This window comes from Grampus griseus (genome assembly GCF_964374135.1).
Source record: "Grampus griseus genome assembly, chromosome: 6".
NCBI lineage: Eukaryota > Metazoa > Chordata > Mammalia > Artiodactyla > Delphinidae > Grampus > Grampus griseus.
The window spans coordinates 112,881,021-112,904,999 of NC_139000.1; the positions used below are offsets into that span (position 1 = coordinate 112,881,021).

Genomic DNA, 23,979 nt, shown 5'->3' on the forward strand with positions numbered 1-23,979 from the left:
TGGAGCTTGAGGACAAGGGATTGTATGTTTTGTTTTCACACAAATAGCTTCCATTGAACTGATGCTATGGTTTCCTTACTATCTGCTTCGCTGCTTCGGCAAATAATTTTAATTTGGAGAGATTAAAAGAGTTACGTGATTTGGGTGGATTCTTCCTTGTGGTATAAAACCCAGAGGATCCACCAAGGAAGTGAGTATTAACGAATGATGTATGTCGTTAGATAAAGATAAAAGTTAAATTCAACCTTAAACCTTGAATTTGGGGAAGCAGATAATGGTGCTAAAAAAAAAAAAAATTCCTCTAACCTGGATTTGAGTTTTGACTTTTTTCCTAAAGCTTTGGGCAAATCCTAAATTTGTTCAAGCCCACATTTCTTCTTTTGTAAAAGGTGGGGCACTATGCCTCACAAGGGTGCTGCAAAGATTAAATGATATAATCCACGACGATCTTGTTAGTAGTAAACGTCCTCGATGTCATCATCACTGCTAACTCCGCCGCCACCGCTGCTGGTGCTGTGTTTCTCTGGGTCTGTGACATCAGGTGTGCACATTAAGGTGATTTTTATGGGCCCAGCAGCTTGTCTGACTCCAGTGAAATTTTCCAAGTAGACGTATTTTGCTCGCGGTATGCTCTTACCTTGTTTGGTTCCTTCAGAGGCCTCTTTTAACCAGTGCCCCCCGGCCCCTCAGGGCTCTCAGTGCTGGGATGAGCCCCAGATGCCTGCCCTTGGCTCCTTTGCCCTGGGTTTGTAACCAGCTCTGTCCCTTACAGTGGAAAGACGAGGCAGGCGACATACCCCTAGGTGAGGGTCCTCACCTGTGGAACAGGACCCTGCTGGTCATCCTGCAGGGAGGGGCTCTTATGATGACTGAACGAGTTAACAGGGGTCAAGTACTTGGTGGTGTGTCTGGCACATGCTAAACGCTCAAAATGTTAAATTTTTATAGCACTGGATACAGATGTAACTATAATAACCACCAGATGGATAGGAACTGTTTCGTTCAACACCATTTTTTTCCATATGAATGGAGTTTCCTTCCTTCCCTCCTTCCACCCACCCTCCCTTCCTTCTTTCCTTTTCCTTCCTCTCTTTCCTCTCTCTCTTTTTTTGGTATTAGGATGCAGTTTACTCCAGAGGAAAAGCCAAGTACTCCAAGCGTAGGAGGGAGACTGTGGAGAGCAGACCAACCTTTCCCCACCTCACGCTGGTGCTTGCAGGGCGCCACGCACACAGGTACCTCCCAGGTGTCTGACGGCTGCGTCCGAGGCCCAGGAGGAAAGGGGTCCTGCCCAACCCTGAGCACTGCCTGTGCCTGGGATGCACTTCATCTCCTTTCCCCGCTCCCAAACACACGGTGACAGGTTGGCACGCTGCTCCGTGAAGAGCACACATTTCTAGCACGCTGTCAAGATTGTTACTGCGATTGCTTAGAACCCTACAAATACTGCCCCAGAATCTTTCTTAACTTCCCAAACTTAAGAAAACGGCATATGTTGTCATTTATCACCTTCTTATTCCCACACCATCCTCCACTTTGGAACAGAAAGGGGAAAGGGCCTGGAATTCAGGAGGCAGACCTGTGAGTTTGATAATATACTGATACTGGCGAAATATATTACTAATAACAAGTGAACAGGACTACTTAGAAAGCAACCAAAGTAGCGAGTGGTATAATTCTGACATTTTCAGTCCAGAACCCAGGGAAGCATTTTTGAAAAGATGCCTCCAAAGTGCACGACAGGAAGCTGAGATTTTTAAGTCTGAATGTTTTCTGAGGAAGGTCATCCAAAATGAGCATTCGGTGATTTTAATCCTACAAACGTGCCAGTTAACCCAGTAAAACTGCCGTCACTGCAGGCTCAGGGGTACATTAACGCTGTCTGTTCGCTTTCAACTGTCTCGTTTCATTTCGCTTTATCATTAACACATGAAGGAATAACGGAAGTGAATGTCTGAAGGGAAGCTTGGAAGGTGCCAGAAAACCTTATAACGTTGAAACACCAGCCTTTTAAATTGAACTCAGCTGCTCACTGCTTTTCTATTCCAGACAAGTCCTCAGTGTTTAAAGCTACAGCGCAAACCACGCGTTTGAATTCTTAAGGTGGTTCTCTGTTAATCATCCAGCTTGTAATGCGCATCTGAGGCCTCCTGCAAGGCCAGTGATTTATGTGCTACGGACAAAACATCTGCATTTCCCAGTTTATGAAATCTAACTTGCGGCCCGCAGGTCTCAGGGAAGCCCGCTGCTCGCACACACAATGCAATTGGAGGACGCAGCCAACAGTGCACGACAGCCATTCCAAACCAGAGAGCAGGACGGGGGAACCTAGCAACGCAGCAAAACAAAGTCAAACATTTGTGTTTCCATTCCGCCGTGTCTTCAGGATGGGATTAGAGTCGGACGTAGGCGGAGCCTGTGGCCCTCGGTTCGGCGGCCGCCTGCTGTAACGCGTCACAGGCCCTTATGGTCCCGCTCAACTGCGCGACCATCTCCCGGGAGCTGCCGGGCTGAGAATGCTCCACGGCCAGTGCTTGCCCAGAGCAGTGTGTTCTGTCCCAGGTGGAAACTGCACGCCATCAACAACATCTAACGTGTTCCTTATGCCCTGAGGACTGACCCAGGTGGAAAATTATTCTATAAACTAACCTGCTGACCGTGTTTTCCTCTTTCCTTGCTTCTCACCCCTTCTGTTGGCTCTCGGGAATTATCTTTCGCTGCTCTGGAGAGCTCGGCCGTCCGTGTTTCATTACCGAACTCATTTTTCCATCAGCCTTTTCCTCTTTCCCTCTGTCACTTCACATCGTGGAGGCCACGGTGCACCAGAAAAGAGATGGAGTTGTCTCCCTCCCAAACCCAAGTCCTTCCATAACGTGGAAAAAAATGAAGGTATCAAAGGGCATCAAGGAAGCAGGGAGCCCAGGTCAGCGGACCCCACGCTATGCTTCTGGGACTAACGTATTTTGAAAAACTTAGCTTTTACTTTTGAGATTTATTTTCAGTGCCTATTTACATCATGCTTCTTTTAAACCGTGTTTTCATTCACAAATTACGAGAACGGCGAAGTCCTTTACTATGTACCGTAGCAGCTGCTTCTGAAGGTGAGACTATGGAGCGTGAAGCATTTCTGTCACGTGTTCCTACAGCAGCAAGCGACGACCTGCAGCACGGAGCAGGGAGAGCAACAGGGCGCGGCTCGTCAGGGCTGAAACGCCACTTCGTTTTCCTAAGTGGGCAGGAAGTTCACTCCAGTTTCTCGGTGATGACTCACAAAACCCACACCTGGCAGGTGTGGACACACCTGCTACTGAAGAGCCGGCCGGAGGAGGAGTCTCACCCCCGCGCGGACATCAACCAGGCGACTCACTCAGAAACTTGCAAGAGCGACTGCCAAGTACCCTAAACACCAAGACTCACAACCGTGTCAGGCTGAGGCCCAGCGCCCACGCTTAGCATGTCCTCAGATGCCCCTCAGGAGCCTCGCCTCAGACGCCTGCCTTTCGGTCATTTCAGTAGGAAAGGAGACGCCTAGTTACGAGAACGCACCCCGTTAATGAGGATCCTCGGGGGCCCGACCTCGAGAGCCAGCGGGATTCCGGCATCAGGACCTGCCCTGTCCCGGGGCCTCGAGGGCTCTGGGACACAGGGCGGCCACACCGCTGCTTGCTTGACTCACAGACAGGACGGGCGAGTCTGCTAGAAGAGCCGGGCTCCTGGTGAGCTGAGGTAAACGGCCACTGCTCATTTCTCTGTCTCGCCTCCGAAAGGTAAAGGGCGAAGAACCAGACAGGGCGAGCCACGGGGGGCGTGGCCAGGGCTCCGGTGAAGCAGCGGAGCGCACGGCCCGGCACGAGGGCAGCGCCCCGCCGTTGGGGGGGGGGGTCTCCTCCCGGCCGCGGCGTGGCTCCCGCCAGCCCAGCTGTGCACGTGGGCTCTGCAGCTGAGCCCTCCTCCCAGGGCCCCGGCCGTGCAGTCGCAACCGAGCCGCCCCTGCCGGGAACGCCTCTCCCAGGGTGGAGGCTGGAAGTGCCCGCGCCAGAACCGCGCTGGGGAGAGATTCCAGCACGCACTGACTTCTGGACTCACGGCGCTGAGGGAGGGACACAGCCGGGCTCCACGGCCCCTGCCAGCTCAGGGTGCTGCTCCGAGAAGGGGGACTAGCGTCCTCGAACTTAAACAGTGGCAACAACCTGCGCTTACTGGAAGCCCGTCACATGTCAGGTAAACCAAGCGCTCTACATGCATCGTTTAAATTCGTATTATTTTTCTCACTTCATGGACGAGGAAGCGGGCGCAGAGATTCAGGACTTGCTAAAGGCCACGCGGCCAGAACCCAACTCAGACCTGCCCGGTGCCGGGTGCTGGCTCTGCACCCCGACCTGCACCCCCGACTCTTCCGAATTGTCCCTACGTCTCCACGCCTGGTCTTCATTGCGTCACTTCCGTCTTCTGACTTTGCCCCTCCTCCTTTTCCATGTTGAACGGGCATCTTCAGCCCTCCTTCACCTGGTTGGTCAGGGGTTTAATAACCATGCAGAGACCGCCACCCTGGAGCCCAGCCGCCTGCCCGCTGCCACCTGCCTGGTCCTTCCCGTTAGAACTTCCCCACATGGAAAGCTACGTCACCTGAAGAGACTAGAAGCAGACTCAAAACTTGCAGTGTGACATTTCTCTTGTTCTATCTATAAAACTGCTCACTCCAGTAACAGTTCAAAACATTCACTAGGAAAAACGCCTTGAGGTGGACAGCGGGACCCCAGGAATGGTGAGCACATAAGGAACACAGTGAATTTTCTAGCTCCATAACCCACCCTAGCCTTTCCAGGGCACAAGAGAAATGAAGAACCCAGGGCAAAGAAAAATTCTGGATTTTGCTGAGCACTCCACTACTTTTTTAAGAGGCAGAAAACTGAAAATAGAAATTGGTTAATAGAGTTGTAGTAGTAACATCAAAGATCACAGACCACCATAACAAATGTAATAATAATTAAAAAGTTTGAAATAGAACAAGAATTACGAAATGTAACACAGACATGTAAAGTGAGCAAATGCTGTTAGAAAAACAGCAGTGATAGACTTACTCAACACAGGGTTGCCACAAAACTTCAATTTGTAAGAAACGCAATATCTACAAAGTGCAATAGAGATGCAATTAAAAAAAAAGTAGTCAAGGAAACATACTAAAAATATAATTAAAAAAAGAGAAAGTTCCACTTTCGTTCCCTCAAATACAAACAACATGAACACAAATAAGCATTAAAATGTAACTTATTGTAAAGGTTGTGATTCTGACTATTTTTCAAAGGGATGGTCATGTGTTCGTTGATTGAAAAGTTAGAAACTCAAGAAGGCGTTAACTTGGAAACTTTGTCAGTGCAGAGTCGGCTGTCCTGGATCATAGCCTGATTTGCGGGCAATTTCAGTTTCACTCTTACCATCACTGCAGAAATGTATCTTTACATGACAATGTAACCCGAGGACGGTATAACACTGTACAAACTTTCAGAAGTCTGTACGCTTTGCTAAAATGATTTGTATCATTTTCTTCATTTTCTAACACTTAATATTTCCTTCAAAAGAAATAATGAAATAGGGAATGATATAAATAGATCAGAGATTTTTTAAAAAGATAACTTCTGGGCAATCTTCATCAGTTACATAATAAAACTGTTAACTTTAGCTTTCTTTTTTAAAAAAGAGTGTTTTTTACCAAACTGGGAAAAGAATTTGAAAAAGAATATATATATATGTGTAAGTGAATCACTTTGCTGTACAACTGAAACTAACACAACATTGTAAATCAACTATCGTCTAATATAAAATAAAATTTTTTTTAGAAGTGCGTCATTTACATGATTTCTGCAGACTTCATAAAATACCCAGTCAGATGTTGAGCTTGTAAGGCACAAAATCACTTCTTACATATTTCTGTGTACCCAGTATAGCACCTAAAATATACAAGATATTCAATAAAAAAGAATTTGCAGGCTTGAATTGGGAACATGGTACCCAGTAGCTGTCTGTTAAAATCTAAGTAGTCAACCGATTTTTTGACCCTAAATCTAAGGGCAACTACAAAACATCTGGGTGTAAACAAACAAGAACGCTGAATGCTGTATGTATGTTCTATCGAAATCGTAATTTGTCCACACTCCCACATTACTTAAATTCCACTGAATTAGGTGTGTGCGTATTTCTTCTAAACATTTTCCTTCCTGAGTTTTCCTACCACCGCTTATCCATACCCCTCACTCTCCCTTCTCCTGAGAACATAACCCTACCTGCAATCACATGGTTTATGCATTCGTTTACTGGCTTATCTTCTGTCTCGGGACCTCATCCCCTGAAGCACTGCAGCTCCACCACCCACATGACAGGTGTACATTATCAGGTTCTCAATAATATTTATGGAAAGAATGCACATCTGCACCGGAATTATTCATGGAGACAAACATCTCACGGAATAGATAAATATTAAGAAAGGATGTTTCTATCCTGGGAAAACACGCTGGATGGAGAATTGGGAAAACAGTTTCAAGTCAAAGAGGCATGACTCCCCGTTAGCCAAGCAGCAGCTCCTCTGCCCGGGAAACCCCACCACCCTGGGCACAGGCCCGAGGCCACCGCGCATCCCCACCTGAGGGCTCGAAGCCATGATCGTGTAATTCCCGTCATCGTCCAGGGTGGAGGCCACGGTATGCAGAGAGCAGGTCCCGTCAGGGTCGCTCCGGATGCTGTAGTGATCGTTCTTGGGAGAGATCTGCTTCCCATCTTTAAACCAGTAGGTCTGAGGGGGAAGGCAGAGATGAAGGTGAGGCCCTGTGAGTGGAGGGGCACGGGCCGCCCTGAGCTCCCGAGTTACAGCGCGAGGCAGGACGTCAGGGCAGGACCTTGGCTTCTGAGGGAAAAGGGTAGGTGGCAAGCAAGTTGAATTCTATCTCAGTTTTAGAAATTACACAGCCGCTTTTTATTTTTAAGGAGACGTCTATAAGCAGGCATTTACATTCATCCACTATTTACGTGAAGGACAGTGATGGTTTCAGCGCTGGCGCCCAGTTTGCTTGTTGCTTCTATTTCAAGTGTCCCGAATGAAAATGTATTACTTGTAAAGGTAAAAAGGTTATTGTAGACAACAAAACCAGAACCTAAACCCCAGCGATTCCTTGGAATCGTGTCAAACAGAACAGGGTGTGAGGAGCTGGGGCAGGTGAGGGGGGTGATGGGGGAACCCTATCACTTTCATTCCCAGCGGAGGGGCACAGGACGGAGCGTTACAGTTCCTCAGCTCCACTACGTTAAAGAAAACACAGTAGTATTGAAATGTATAATCATTTTCAAATAACATTTTAACTTGGGGTGATGGAAACATAAATGTGAGAAATAAAGTAAAAATCTTGACTAAATAAGAAAATTCTAAATGGTCAAACGAGTTCTTCTACGGGTCGTCCTTCCCTCCCTCACCTTTAAGCAAGATCCTGGGTCCGTGGGTCTCCCATGGTTTGGTTATTATTTCTGACTTGATCATGAACTGCACAGCTGAAGACGGGCCACAGTTTGGGTCATAGAGCCGGCAGCCCTAACACAGCCAGGATGCTGCACTGGCCCCTCCACGCTTGCCATCGGGAGGGAAATACATCCTCCCTTTTCAAACCATAGCAGGTTCTTTGTGGTCACTTTTGTTCCTTGCAACCAAAAGCATTCCTGATTCCCAACAGAAGAAACTTAGTTCCGAGCCTGCAGTTTTAAAATGAAATTCTTCCTGCATGTAAATCGATATGTCAGTTGAGACCACAGCTGGCCTTCCAATTCCACTCCCTGTCAAAGCCTCTGAATCTGAAAAATCTTTCTTGAAGCTTCCATGTCTAAGACAGGGAACGGCTACAAACAGACGGCAGGAGATAAGTGCAAGAACAATAAGGATCTGACCGCTGCAGCTTTTCCTACCCTTAGTTTTCAGTCAGTTCATTTATAGGAACTACATTATTAATCTCCAGAACCTAAAAGTTCACCATCAAATAGACTAATAACTTCCAGTTCTAAAAGGTAAGTTACATAAGGCGTGATACTTTGTAATTATCATACTCTTAGTGGTTGGATTATTTCCAATGGAACAAAGAAGCTGTGATTAGTACATAATTTCTCCCTTTTGCATTCTTGCCTCTATGCCAGTTCTTTAGAATATTTTTCTCCTTTTTTTTTTTTTTTTCAGTATGCGGGCCTCTCACTGTTGTGGCCTCTCCCGTTGCGGAGCACAGGCTCAGCGGCCATGGCTCACGGGTCCAGCTGCCCTGCGGCATGTGGGATCTTCCTGGACCAGGGCATGAACTCGTGTCCCCTGCATCAGCAGGCAGACTCTCAACCACTGCGCCAACAGGGAAGCCCTATTTCTCTACTTTAATCATATTTTTCACCTCTATTGTACCTGGAATCCAACTTTCAAATGAGATTAAGAGACAGTTCCAAAACTTTACCAAGACTGCTAAGAGACAGGACAGGAAGGGTACAAGAGATGAAAACAGGGTGAACTAGAAATTCTCTTCCATCTTCTCATATCTCAATGGAACAAGCATGTCAAGGGCAGAATAAAAAAATTAAAAAAAAAAACCCATAAGCTAAAAAAATATATATTTTTAAACACGATGAGTATTCCACACTCCAACAATCCTAATATAATTGCTAGAACATGTGCAGGAGAAACAGGTCTCAATAAACCAGGGAGGGAAGAAAAAGAATGGCAGCCAGGAAAACAGAAGAACATCTAACAGGAAAAAGCTCTGGAAAATCAACCTCTTAACGGCCGTGAAACATTCAAGGTTGTAGGAGAACAAGACAGTCACGTTAAAACAAAAGCCCGCCTCTCGGGCGAACATAACGTTCTTTAAGAACAGGATTCAGTGACCTTAGAAGCCCATCAGTAATCGTGCCTTGAGTAAGGTTGAAAAAGAACGTGGGGTTCTTTTTGTGACTATTTTGGAAGTTCATGATATAATTATGAGTTCCACTCATAAAGTGCATGTTTATTTTTAATACATGCATTTGATATCATGGTTGTGAACACACACCAATGATCCAATGATGTCAAGATAATACAGACGTGTGTCCTCTAACAACAGTTGATTTGTGAAGTCTCATTAGGAGGTGGCAATGGCTCTGAAAATATAAAGCTAATTTTTCTGGTCTATCTTTTTCTGACTGTGGGGCTGGGATTCGGTTTTAGGGAAAGAGTATGGTGGTAAAACTTTCCTTACTGTGAAAACAGAACAACGGAGGGAGCCCAGAGCACGAGCCCCCCAAAGTTTCAGGTGTGGCCCCGGCCCGGCCCCTGCTCCTGTCTCACTCGGTCTCATTCCGGCTCTTTCACACCAGCCCCTGTTGAAATGTTAATTTCAGGGAGTACAGCTTTCATTTTTGCATGCTTATTTTACGTGTGCCTTGTCTCTGGTCCTATTCTTTCACTAAAGTGTCTATTCCTTTTAGAATTGTTTCCATCACTTTAAACACAGTAATTTCAGGAGTCCCCTCAAGACGGCTCTATCCTGTGTGGCACCGTGGCCTCTGTTCTCCCGTTTCTTTTGCTGTGGACCCTGTTTGCTCGCAGGGTCTGTGAGTTTTTCTTGTGAACTCACTTTTTCCCCCTCCTGCCCTGTAGATGTCTGACAGGCCCCAGTGTGGAAGTCTTATGGGGCAATTTTTACTTGCTTCTGCCAGAAACCTTAGGATTATAATCATCCTGGACTAAATTTCATATTAATTTCTCAGCTTTGGGCTCTGTATCCTGTGAGAGTGTGAATCTGGAGTTTCAGCTTCTCATGGGTGCCTCTTTTATTCTCTTCTCTCAAGTTCTAGGGAAAAGTGTAGTCCTGTTTGCCACTTTGCGGGGCCAGTGAGCAGTGATTCCAGTCTCTCCTTAAAGAGAGGGCCACCCTCCCTCCTTCCAGCATCCCCACGTGCTTGCAGGAATAGGGCTCCGGCCAGGCCGGCCTCATCCTCGGTACCAGAAGCTTCTCGGAGGACCCTTTCTCACAGTATTCCTGCTTCCACCGCCTCTGTAAACACAGGAGGCCTTGGTTTTGTAGACTAAAGATCTGCAGTTTCCATCACCTGTGGTATAGCTTTATTCCTCTGTCTGGTACAGAGCACGGGCGGATTCAAGTTCAAGCCTGGCCACTCACAGCTTTCTGACCCGGGGAAAGTTCATTAACCCCCCCTGAGCTCAGCCCGGTCGTCTGCAATTTGGGTGTAACAATGGCAACATCATATGAGTAAATGACGTGGGTTATGAAAGGCTCCTTGTCCATTATTCTACTATTCTATTCTGTCCTGTCCTGTTCTACTCTTCTACCCTTGCTGGTTTCCAGTGCCTCCTGAGGACGGCCCTGAACTCGAGCGTTTTACATCACGGGTACTGAGCGGCTTAGTCTGCACCCGTTCCCCCTAACGCTGCAATGGCGTGTGGCATGCTGGGAGCCAAACGCATCCTTGGGGAACATAACTCTTAAGAAGCCTTGTTGCAGCTCACCTTCGGCTTTGGATTCCCGGTCACTCTGCACGTGAAGGTCACGGGCATCCCCTCAAAGATCTTGAAATGCTTCAGCTTCGTCTCGAAGAATGGGGCCACTCCACTCTCCACAGACGCGTCCCCACAGGGAGCCTCTTCCCCTGACTCCTCCACAGGGGACCTTTCCAGCCTGTATTCGATTTCACTGATGAGCCTCTGCTCACAGCTGGAGACTTTGTACTCCTGAATCAGAGAGAAGGGTCACGTCACCGACCTCGGTCCACGCGGTACCAAGTCCCCCAAGGCCCACGTCTTATCCCCTCTCCAGTAAGGCGCCCAGAAGACAGTGATGTTTTTTACCACAGAGCTAAAAAAAGGAGCCTGTGCCCAATTCAGCTCCATATAAAACAAAGAACATCTGGAAGTAAGTATGTACGATATTTCAGACTGTCCTCAAGTCCTATGATCCAAAAAAAAACCAAACCAACTATGAAGATGAATTTCCTTCTCTCTTCTCTTGGGGTGGGGAGAAGAAAGAAAAAGGCAACAGTCATTCCTAAACCATTCATAAACAGTAAACATGACGGCACACTGCTTCCTCCGTCTGGTGGGGCACTTGCTCAGAAGGGCAGCCGCACAGGCGGGGGGCAGCTGCAAGGTCACTCGGCCTCCCAGCAAACGAGTGATGGAGAAATGGTACCACAATCCCTCCTCCTAACAACACTCGCCACACAGCCTCGGGCTCTCCCTCAGCTCTGCAGCTCTGAGCAGCCATTCTCCTCCCGAGGACTGACGGTCCAGTCAAATGTTTGGTGAAAAACACAGGAGCAGAGCAAAGTCCCCGTCACCATCCTCTGGTGGTGAAGGGGGAGCCTGCAGATCTCTTGCTGACAAAGTACAGTAAAGACAAGGCAGCCCATTATGAGATATTCTCTATTTAATATTAAATGAAAGGTTGTTTTAACGAGGTTTTCCCTTAAGGTACTCAACCTTCACAAAACAGTCTGTTGCCTTGAAGGAAGAAATTCAACAGTATGAATAAAACTGCAAAAAATACACAAGTTGTTTTGTCTAAATAGTATCAAATCAGTCAGTTTAAGAATTAGCTCTTTTTCCCCCTACAAAGGTTTAACAAATGAGAAACTTTTCACAATTTAAAATTCAGAGTAGCCACAAAGGACAGAATCAAATTCAAGTTTGTAAATAAATGACACGAAAATCACACCGCAGTTATTTCTGTCCATCTGATATTAAATGAAAATAGACACTGGTCGGAGTACTTATAGTTAATGTGTGGCAGTTAACTATAGATACACAGGTAAACGAGGAAGAAGGGAAGAAAGAGATACAGGGAAAGACTGGGAAGAAAAGAAAGGTGAAAGCGTGACCTTTTGACCATCCAGAGGACTCCCTACAGAAGCATGAGGAGACCCAGGGTCCTGCAATGGTAGAAAAAAAAGAAGTGAAGCCCAGTACAGAACAGCAAGAATCTCACAAGATTTGCAGCTTTAAGTGAAGCTGTGTGGCAGCGATATTTAACACAGAGAACCTTTCAGGTTTTGAAGGTTGATCCATTTCTTAAGACACACAAGAAAGAGTTTACTTGATCCTTTAAACTTGGGTTACAAAGCTTTCTTTTATCCGAACTACATCTGGAGACTCCAAACAGAAGCAGTGGAGATTATAAAACAGTTTATTTACATCAAATCCATGAAGTGACTTATTTTTTGGTGTTAACAGGGGAACAAAATGTTAGCATTTTAGGTTCTCTGCTGATTAGTGCTTTATAACTACATCCGTGGAGGAAAACAGAGTCTTTTCTGTACATAGGTATTTTACCTGGACGAGATATTAAGAACATAATTGGAAATAGTCACTAGTGATTTCAGACAAGGTCAGTGAACATATGTTCCTCCACACAAACCTATTCTGCATTACAGCCCAGGACAGGAAAAAACAGAAAGATACTTGAAAGGAGAGAAACGAATCGATAAGAAGATAAAATGAACAGGTGTCACCAACCGAAATAAATCCCGCCACTCACTCAGCACAGTACGTGCTCAATAAACGCTGGCTGGGAGGCTGACTTGATGACAATGCTCCTTCCTCTGACCCGCCCTCTGCTCTCCACAGAGCTGACCCCAAGACTGTCCGTAAGGAGGGCAGGGAGAGGGGACAGGGTAATCTGCTTCCCTGGGGAGCCAGGAGGAACGGGGTACCTGGCTGGCCGCCTCCTCTTCAGGCTCCTGGACGTTGAAGACGGTCGCGCTGTCGGCACCCAGCAGCCGCCGTGCCATCCTTTCCTCGTACGTCAGCCTCTAGACGAAGCAAGTCACAGAAATCAGAAAAACCACAATGCTGCCACACCTTAGGAAAAAGAGCTGAAAAAGCAAACACGCTGGCCGTTCTCTGCAACTGCTCCCTCTCCGCCTTGACAGCCTGTACGCACAGGAGTCCTCCCCTTGTTCAGCTGCTCTCCCCGGCCCTTCTGGTCCTGACCCTGGGTTGGGAGGTGGGGTGACCCATCCTGAGAGCCACCAACTGACAGAGCACAGACTGAGCAACAGGGGAGAAGTCACCTAAAAGTACGAGTCATATATTTACCCCTGACGATAAACATAGAGAAAAAAGATACTGAAACAGCAAAATGTTCTTTTTACAGGAAATGTTATTTTCATAGCCATCCACAGGCTTCAGAACTGCCTGATGAGGGAGTTTCAGGCCAGCGGGCAGTGACGGTCCTCTCTGCTTTGACAGCACTTCCCAGGGGTTGGGTATCCGAGGTGAACACAAGCACATGCAATAACCCACAAAGGATGACTACACACGTGGACTTGGCAGAGGGGCCGTGAAAGATGCCTGCTGAGCTGATACCCACGGCTCACGAGCCTACTTGGGGAGACTGTCTGCAAAGAGGGCGGTGAGGCTTCTGCATCGACCGGCCGGCGCTTTGGGCCAAACACGAGAGAAATGTCCACGTTCGTGTTCTGTCTGCTGGGCGGATGGCCGCTCTTGACACTGGCTCTAATATGACCATCGGCCCATCGGGGGCATTTTAAAAACAAGCATTTGATTCAAGATAGAGAGTAACTAGTACGGCAGAATCCAAAAAAAAACCCCAAAACAAACAAACCCCCCCCCAAATCCTGCACAAGTTATTTCAGATAAACTTCCAAACTTGTGAATCTAGACACAAATTCTGCTGGAAACGATCTCATCAGGAAAATATGTTGGGTAAACTGCTGACTTCCAGCAATTGCTGGTTCCAGTCCCAGCGGAGACCGGGAAGAGAAATAAGACAAGTGCCAGACGACAAAAGACCTGAAGTTCCACTTATTTCATTTCGTAAAGAAGGGGGCGAGGATGAGAAGAGGCAGGGGCAGTGTCTGCTGCACGGAATGTCTCGTACAGTAAGGTGCTGTTTAATTTTCTCACGTGTGTTAAAAAATCATGAATTCAGTTTTCAGAGAGAGTTTTAAATACCTGCTCTCTTAAAAGCCTTCCTAACGTCTGCAGGGACGACTACAGCAGCACCCCAGCGAGGACTGGAGCGATGCCACCCTGTTCCTTTGGAGCAGAAGCATCGTGTGACACCCAGGCCTCCACCAGATGTACCTGCTCCCACCAGGAAGCAAAGTCACTTCATAGTTTTGTTTCTAAACTACTACGCCGTTTGGACAGACGAGCTCTAAGAAGCCAGAAATAAGTATGGAATGATGTGCAACATCAGGAAAAAGCTATTTCAGCGTCTCATTTTCTAAGAAAGGAAACCTTACTTTTCTAGTTTTTTTTAAACTCTCAAATGTGGAAATCTATGGAAAATACTGGAAATGTCATTCACTGCTAAACAGACAAATACCAAAAATATATATTTATACGTGAGACACATGATATATATATAACAAAAATAAATACACATAGTATAACGTAAGGGCTTATAGAAGTCTTACTTTTTAACCAAGAGTTAGTCCATAAGGAATATTTAAACAAACAACCAAAAAAAAAGAAAAAAAGAAAAAAAAAAACCTGGAGAGATGCCTTTACCTGGATTGAAAAAGTTCCCTTAAGTATTTGTTTTAATCTATCAAAGGCTCTGGTTGACAGAGCCAGGGCAAACTTCCAGAATACGTACACTTACACGTGTACCACTTATCTCAGGGAGAATATATTTTCCCTTGGTGAAAATCTTCTCTTCGAAATCACTAACCAACACAGGAACTCATTAGCCTTTTAATCTTCCTGAGCTCAGGTCAGGATCCTGATAATTAAGACCAGCATCCAACACCCTCCTCTAGTCCCCATCTTCCCGGGCAGATGCGGCCTGTGCTCACATTTTTATCCATCAACGCTTGATAATTACAATTCCTAGAAAACTTAACTAGTACAGAGACTCTCTCTCCTGAAAAAGGTGTGTGAGGGAGATTTTATACAAAGAGGCCCTTTTCTGCTTCTACTTAAGAGCTGGGCAAATTTCCCCATAATAAAGCACAAAAGGCTCCTTTCCCCTACCTGAGACCTCCTTTGCTAGACTTGCTTTTCCTGTCCCCTTGAAGTACTCTGATGTGATAAGAAAAGGGTCAGTAACCCCCAAAACCGAACAAAAAAGACTGGCAAGGAAACACTAGGTCCACTGGAGGAAACATCTGTGCACACTGTCACCAGAGCTACTCTGGTCGACTTCACAATTCTGCAGCCTTGAAACAGAATTACTATTTTCTCCTTGAGCTGAGCTGTCCTGCCCTGACAGACTGGAACGAGGATGGGAAGCAAGGCTCCTCTTTCAGGTGACGGAATCCGTGTCTCCTAACACTCTAGACTCCAGCCATGGTCTCCTAAGGAAAGATGCTTTTTGTGCAGAAGCACTGCAGGGCCTGGAATCCAAATTCTGCTCCTGGAACTTTAATTCCGATTCACTGCTTCCGGCAGAGACAGGTCACCGGGGGGCATGGCTCTCCCCACGCCTACCCCTCCAGCGGGATTGGTTCCTTTTTCTCTGTAAGGTCGCAGGTCCTCACTGCCCTACCCCGGCCTCACCCTCAGTCCTTCCTCCCTCCCTTCCCTCCAACCTGCTGTGATGCCCCAGGAATGGTCCATGACAGGAGGCAGCAGAAAGCAGCCTTCTCCCCTCCCCACTTCCCGGACCCAAGCCTCACCACGCAGAGGAACGTGGGGGTTCGGGGTACCGGGCCAGCGGTGAGGACGCGACTCGGGACCCTAGGCCTGGGGGAGAGGGAAGGGCTCGGGGGCAGCTCCAGACCCCGCCCACCCCAGCACACCCCGCCCTGTACCGGCTGCCCGTTGTTCAGCAGGTCCTCCTTGAAGCGCAACTTCCGCTCCAGGTCCTGGATGACGGCATCCTTCGAGCCCTGGATCTCCTCGTCCGAGGCAATGCGGGCAGTTCTGCTGGCCTTCTTGGGAAATCCCCTGTGGGCAAGCACACAGCGCGGTCAGGGTCAGGGTCAGGGTCAGGCACGCACCCCCCCCCCCGCCCCAGCACCACCCACCCTGACGGCCACGCCTGACCCGCTGGGTGTGGGACCAGTGACGCTGACGGGAACCGGTCCCCAGAGAAAGTCCGTACACCCAGGGCACACCCGCCGGGGTGAGATGAGGGCCAAGGCAGGGGAAGCGGCAACAAATACGTGGCACTGTTTATACCCAGACCTGGGTTTCCACCGTGTTAGGTCTGTGACTTTGCGCAGGCTTCCCAGCACGTGTCATAAACAGGTGTAACAACACCCACCGCCACATGAGACCATCAGAGGGTTTCAGGAAGAACAGACTTCTGCATCCTTCCCTCAACTCAGCCCCCTGGTCCTCTGCCGCCAGTTCATTCTGCATCAGTGCCCCGCCCGCCCTGAGCAAACGTGAATCCTGTCCTCTCCGCCCTCCTCTTCTGTCCTGGTCTGGCTGGGCTGCAGGGTGCAGGCCTGACAGGTGGACTGAAGCCATGTGCTGCCTAGTTTACTTCTTCCTCCCTCACAGGGCTGTGGGTAAAGATGAGTGAGAAACGAACACCGTCCAACAGTGGAAAAGAAGGATGCGTATCACCAAAGGTGAATTTCAAAGATATAATGTCAAGGTTGAAAAAGAGCAAGTTAGAGAAGAATGCACACAATACACTTTCAGGTGGGAGGTGTGAGGATGCAGGCGGGCAGGGTCACGGGTGGGAGGTGTGAGGATGCAGGTGGGCAGGGTCACGGGTGGGAGGTGTGAGGATGCAGGTGGGCAGGGTCACGGGGGGGAGGTGTGGGGATGCAGGTGGGCAGGGTCACGGGTGGGAGGTGTGAGGATGCAGGTGGGCAGGGTCACAGGGGGGAGGTGTGAGGATGCAGGTGGGCAGGGTCACAGGGGGGGAGGTGTGAAGATGCAGGCGGGCAGGGTCACGGGTGGGAGGTGTGAGGATGCAGGTGGGCAGGGTCACAGGTAGGACGTGTGAAGATGCAGGTGGGCGGAGTCACGGGTGGGAGGTGTGAGGATGCAGGTGGGCAGGGTCACGGGTGGGAGGTGTGGGGATGCAGGCGGGCAGGGTCACGGGTGGGAGGTGTGGGGATGCAGGCGGGCAGGGTCACGGGTGGGAGGTGTGGGGATGCAGGCGGGCAGGGTCACGGGTGGGAGGTGTGGGGATGCAGGTGGGCAGGGTCACAGGGGGGAGGTGTGGGGATGCAGGTGGGCAGGGTCACGGGGGGGAGGTGTGAGGATGCAGGTGGGCAGGGTCATGCGTGGGAGGTGTGGGGATGCAGGCGAGCATCACAGCAAAAAGGGTGAAGAGGCCAGCATCGCCCTTTACAGAAAGACTGGGCCAGTTAGCCAATGGCTCGTGCTTCCACCTCCTCCTCCGTAAAGTGAAAAATGTGGCAACTAAAGGCACAGGTCTCCCAGGATTATGGGGAAAACCAGGGCCTGCAGGAGGGGCTCTGGGGCAGTTGACAGAGACCACCCTACAGGGCGGCGGATCGTGGAGGGACTGGCCAAGGGAGGCCGGGGGGAGTGAAGAGGACCCCAGGATGCTGAGCAGAGCCCCCAAGAGCTTGCCCACACCCCCGCAGACCCCCTGGTCAGGGCCCTGCTCGGCTCTGGGGGCCAGGGACACACGTAGAGCAGACTGAGGTCATGATTCCTGCAAAAATCAGCTTCTACAGTGGGGACGGCAGAGGGGGAGGGAGGGAGGACCCGGTGGGAGGGCAGAGTGCTGCCAGGTGACAGAAGCGGGTCCACGAGGAGCTGGACCGGGGTGACCACAGGGAGGGCCACCAGAGCCAGCCCGGGGGTCAACGGGGCACCGGGCACCTCGGGGAGACGGGTCCAGGCCACGGCGCTGTCGCTTAGTTTAATACAGAACCTTTTCTTTTTTTCTGAGAGTATCTCATTTGGACTAATTATTAACGTAATTCAGAAAACACTAAGAAACTTTATTAAAAACTGAGCACACAGTAAGGGTGAAGATCTGAGATCAGGGCGGAAACCAAGATGGAGCATTTGGAAAGGGGAGGCGCCCGGCAAGAACAGCGGTGACAAACTTTTGACGCAAAGTTTTGGCAACGGAGTGCTATCCTATAAAAGGAATCTGTTGTAAAACGGCTGTGGTCTGCTCCCCAACGTGGCACCAACTTCTGATGAACAAAGAGCAACTCATCAGGAATAAAAAGAGCATCTGGTGACAAACAGATGCTTTCCCTTCTCTAAAAAATTTTTTTTTTCTTTTTTTGCATGGCCTGCTGGATCTTACTTCCCCGACCAGGGATCAAACTCAAGAGCCCTGGGAAGTGAGAGGGCCAAGTCCTAAATACTGGACCGGCAGGGAAGTCCTGAGATGCTTTCCCTTCATAATGGTTTGTACAGTGAAAAATCAAAACGTCTCTTTAACGTAAACTGTTACCCAAACCAGAACTGTTCGCAAAACCCCGTACTCAGCGCACAGGAACCAGTGGCATCCCTACGCGTCTTATGTGCTGACTGCTCCTGTGCTCAGCCCAAGCCTGCAGAAGCGTCCTGTCCTGTCTACACCAGCTTCAATGTGACACCACTGACTATGTTAAATAAAACTCATGGCGCTGGGGGTAAAAACAGCTCAACCATATACACGCGCACGTGGAAAGTAAAACCCTCCAGATTCAACCAGGCCGAATCCCAGGAAGTTTTCTTCTTTGTCCTTGACTACTGAACGACCTTGGGAGCATCCTCCCTTGATGGACCGTTCCAGGTCAACACGGTCCGTGCTCAGAGACGCAGCGCACAGCACATGACGTAGGAGGTCCTCGGCCTGTCTGGCCACCGGAGAATTTTTTAAACGAAGAGCCCCCGTATGCTCCTCTTCCCATACTCAGCGAAATCGAAGGGAGACTAAACTTCACACAGTTGCAGAGTGAGCAAAATCAACATGCTGTCAGGCAGGAATCCCTCACATCCAAGAGTGTATCTCAGAAATTAATGTATACAAGAGGGAATTCCCTGGCATCCACTGTGTAGGACTCCGTGCTTTCACTGCCAAAGAGGCCCAGGTTCAATCCCGGGTCGGGGAACAAAGATCCTGCAAGCTGCGTGGCCAAAAAAAAGAAATTAATGTATAAAAGAGCCCGAGAGATGGGCTTCCCTGGTGGCGCAGTGGTTGAGAGTCTGCCTGCCAATGCAGGGGACACGGGTTCATGCCCCGGTCCGGGAAGATCCCACATGCCGCGGAGCGCCTGGGCCCATGAGCCATGGCCGCTGAGCCTGTGCGTCCGGAGCCTGTGCTCCGCAACGGGAGAGGCCACAGCAGTGAGAGGCCCGTGTACCGCAAGAAAAAAAAAAAAAAAGAGCCCGAGAGAGATTGGTTCAAGATGGCCGACTAGAAGGACGTGTTCTCACTCCCTCTTGCGAGAGCACCAGAATCACAACTAACTGCCGAACCATCATGGACAGGAAGACACTGAAACTCACCAAGAAACATACCCTACATCCAAAGACAAAGGAGAAGCCACAGTGAGACGGTAGGAGGGGCGCAATCCCAGTAAAATCAAATCCCATAACCACTGGGTGGGTGACTCAGAGACTGGAGAACACTTATACCACAGAAGTCCACCCACTGGAGTGAAGGTTCTGAGCCCCACATCAGGCTTCCCAACCTGGGGGTCCAGCAACAGGAGGAGGAATTCCTAGAGAATCAGACTTTGAAGGCTAGCGGGATTTGATTGCAGGACTTCGACAGGACTGGGGGAAACAGAGACTCCTCTCTTGGAGGGCACCCACAAAGTAGTGTGTGCATAGGGACCCAGGGGAAGGAGGAGTGACCCCATAAGAGACTGAAACAGACCTACCTGCTAGTGTTGGAGGGTCTCCTGCAGAGGTGGGGGGTGGCTGTGGCTCACCATGGGGACAAGGACACTGGCAGCAGAAGTTCTGGGAAGTACTCCTTGGCATGAGCCCTCCCAGAGTCTGCCATTAGCCCCACCAAAGAGCCCAGGTAGACGCCAGTGTTGGGTTGCCTCAGGCCAAACAACCAACAGGGAGGGAACCTAGCGCCACCCAACAGCAGACAAGCAGATTAAAGTTCTACTGAGCTCTGCCCACCAGAGAAACAGTGAGCTCTACCCACCACCAGTCCCTCCCATCAGGAAACTTGCACAAGCCTCTTAGATAGCCTCATCCACCAGAGGGCAGACAGCAGAGGCAAGAAGAACTACAGTCCTGCAGCCTGTGGAACAACAACCACATTCACAGACAGACAAGATGAAAAGGCAGAGGGCTATGTACCAGATGAAGGAACGAGATAAACCCCTAGAAAAACAACTAAATGAAGTGGAGATAGGCAACCTTCCAGAAAAAGAATTCAGAATAATGATAGTGAAGATGATCCAGGACCTCAGAAAAAGAATGGAGGCAAAGATTGAGAAGATGCAAGAAATGTTTAACAAAGGCCTAGAAGAATTAAAGAACAAACAAACAGAGATGAACAATACAATAACTGAAATGAAAACTACACTAGAAGGAATCAATAGCAGAATAACTAAGGCAGAAGAACAGATAAGTGATCTGGAAGACAGAATGGTGGAATTCACTGCCATGGAACGGAAGAGAGAAAAAAGAAGGAAAAGAACTGAAGACAGCCTAAGAGACCTCTGGGACAACATTAAACGCAACAACATTCGCATTATAGGGGTTCCAGAAGGAGAAGAGAGAGAGAAACGACCCAAGAAAATATTTGAAAAGATTATAGTTGAAAATTTCCCTATCATGGGAAAGGAAATAGCCACCCAAGTCCAGGAAGCGCAGAGAGTCCCAGGCAGGATAAACCCAAGGAGAAACATGCCGAGAACCACAGTTATCAAATTGGCAAAAATTATAGACAAAGAAAAATTATTGAAAGCAGCAAGGGAGAAACGACAAATAACACATAAGGGAACTCCCATAAGGTTAACAGCTGATTTCTCAGCAGAAACTCTACAAGCCAGAAGGGAGTGGCATGATATATTTAAAGTGATAAAAGGGAAGAAGCTACAACCAAGATTACTCTACCCGGCAAGGATCTCATTCAGATTCGATGGAGAAATCAAAATCTTTACAGACAAGCAAAAGCTAAGAGAATTCAGCACCACCAAACCAGCTCTACAGCAAATGCTAAAGGAACTTCTCTAAGTGGGAAACACAACAGAAGGAAAGGACTGACAAAAACAAACCCATAGCAATGAAGAAAATAGTAATAGGAACATATATATCGATAATTACCTTAAACGTGAATGGATTAAATGCTCCAACCAAAAGACATAGGCTTGCTGAATGGATACAAAAACAAGACATATATGCTGTCTACAAGACACCCACTTCAGACCTAGGGACACATACAGACTGAAAGTGAGGGGATGGAAAAACATAGTCCATGTAAATGGAAATCAGAAGAAAGCTGGAGTAGCAATACTCATATCAGATAAAATAGACTTTAAAAGAAAGAATGTTACAAGAGACAAGGAAGGACACTACATAATGATCAAGGGATCAATCCAAGAAGAAGATATAACAATTATAAATATATATGCACCCAACATAGGAGCACTGCAATACATAAGGCAACTGCTAACAGCTATCAAAGAGGAAATCGACAGTAACACAGTAACAGTGGGGGACTTTAACACTTCACTTACACTAATGGATGTATCATCCAGACAGAAAATTAAAAAGGAAACACAAGCTTTAAATGACACAATAGACCAGATAGGTTTAATTGATATTTATAGGACATTCCATCCAAAAACAGCAGATTACACTTTCTTCTCAAGCACGCATGGAACATTATCCAGGATAGATCACATCTTGGGTCACAAATCAAGCCTCAGTATTTTTAAGAAAACTGAAATCATATCAGGCATCTTTTCTGACCACCACTTTATGAGATTAGAAATGAATTACAGGGAAAAAAACGTAAAAAACACAAACACATGGAGGCTAAACAATATGTTACTAAATAACCAAGAGATCACTGCAAATCAAAGAGGAAATAAAAAACTTATCTAGAGACAAGTGACAATGAAAACACAACAATCCAAAACCTATGGGATGCAACAAAAGCAGTTCTAAGAGGGAAGTTTATAGCAATACGAGCCTACATCAAGAACCAAGAAAAATCTCAAATAAACAATCTAACCTTACACCTGAAGGAACCAGAACAAACAAAACCCAAAGTTAGTAGAAGGAAAGAAATCATAAAGACCAGAGCAGAAATAAATGAAATAGAAACAAAGAAAACAATAGCAAAGATCAATAAAACGAAAAGCTGCTTCTTTGAGGAGATAAACAAAATTGATAAACCATTAGCCAGACTCATCAAGAAAAAGAGGGAGAAAACTCAAATCAATAAAATTAGAAATGAAAAAGGAGAAATTACAACAGACACCACAGAAATATAAAGCATCCTAAGAGACTACTACAAGCAACTCTATGCCAATAAAATGGACAACCTGGAAAAAATGGCCAAATTCTTAGAAAGGTATAACCTTCCAAGACTGAACCAGGAAGAAACAGAAAATATGAACAGACCAATCACAAGCAATGAAACTGAAACTGTGATTAAAAATCTTCCAAAAAAAAAAAAAATCTTCCAACAGGGCTTCCCTGATGGCGCAGTGGTTGGGGCTCCGCCTGCCAATGCAGGGGACGCGGGTTCGTGCCCCGGTCTGGGAGGATCCCACGTGCCACGGAGCAGCTGGGCCCGTGAGCCATGGCCGCTGAGCCTGCACGTCCGGAACCTGTGCTTTGCGGCGGGAGAGGCTGCAACAGTGAGAGGCTCGCGTATGGCAAAAAAAAAAAAAAAAAAAAAAAAAAATCTTCCAACAAACAAAAGCCCAGGACCATATGGCTTCACAGGCGACTTCTATCAAACATTTAGAGAAGAGCTAACACCCATCCTTCTCAACCTCTTCCAAAAAATGGCAGAGGAAGAAACACTCCCAAACTCATTCTATGAGGCCACCATCACCCTGATACCAAAACCAGACAAAGATACTACAAAAAAAGAAAATTACCGACCAATATCACTAATGAATATAGATGCAAAAATCCTCAACAAAATACTAGCAAACAGAATCCAACAGCACATTAACAGGATCATACACTATGATCAAATGAGATTTATGCCAGGAATGCAAGGATTCAACATACACAAATCAATCAATGTAATACACCATATTAACAAATCGAAGAATAACAAACATGATCATCTCAACAGACACAGAAAAGGCTTTTGAGAAAATTCAACAGCCATTTATGATAAAAATTCTCCAGAAAGTGAGCATAGAGGGAACCTACCTCAACATAATAAAGGCCATATACGACAAACCCACAGCAAACATCATTCTCAGTGGTGAAAAACTGAAAGCATTTCCTCTAAGATCAGGAATGAGACAAGGATGTCCTGTCTCACCACTATTATTCAACATACTTTTGGAAGTCCTAGCCACAGCAATCAGAGAAGAAAAAGAAATAAAAGGAATACAAATTGGAAAAGAAAAAGTAAAACTTTCACTGTGTGCAGATGATACTATACGTAGAGAATCCTAAAGATGCCACCAGAAAACTACTAGAGCTAATCAATGAATCTGGTAATGTTGCAGAATGCAAAATTAATGCACAGTAATCTCTTGCATTCCTATACACTAACAACGAAAAATCAGAAAGAGAAATTAAGGAAACAATCCCATTCACCATTGCAACAAAAAGAATAAAATGCCAAGGAATAAACCTCCCTAGGGAGACAGAAGACCTGTATGCAGAAAACTATAAGACACTGATGATAGAAATTAAAGATGATACAAACAGATGGAGAGATATACCATGTTCTTGGATTGGAAGAATCAATATTGTGAAAATGACTCTACTACCCAAAGCAATCTACAGATTCAATGCAATCCCTATCAAATTACTAATGGCATTTTTTACAGAACTAGAACAAAAAATCTTAAAATTTGTATGGAGACACAAAAGACCCAGAATAGCCAAAGCAATCTTGAGGG

At 47.3% G+C, this 23,979-nt stretch overlaps 1 protein-coding gene across 3 annotated transcripts in view; it reads right to left on the reverse strand.

Moving 5' to 3' along the window:
• PALLD (palladin, cytoskeletal associated protein) overlaps positions 1–23,979 on the reverse strand; it is a 400,580-nt gene that overhangs the window by 14,484 nt on the left and 362,117 nt on the right. Inside the window, exons 12-16 of one of the 3 annotated variants that reach the window (XM_082656727.1) lie at positions 15,787–15,922; positions 12,718–12,816; positions 11,887–11,937; positions 10,520–10,741; positions 6,638–6,787 (exon numbers count right to left, since the gene is read on the reverse strand). In XM_082656727.1, the coding sequence (XP_082512853.1) occupies positions 6,638–6,787; positions 10,520–10,741; positions 11,887–11,937; positions 12,718–12,816; positions 15,787–15,922 (658 nt within the window). Of the gene's footprint in view, positions 1–6,637; positions 6,788–10,519; positions 10,742–11,886; positions 11,938–12,717; positions 12,817–15,786; positions 15,923–23,979 lie in introns of those variants that run through there. The other 2 variants (XM_082656728.1, XM_082656729.1) reach the window with 2 other exon arrangements.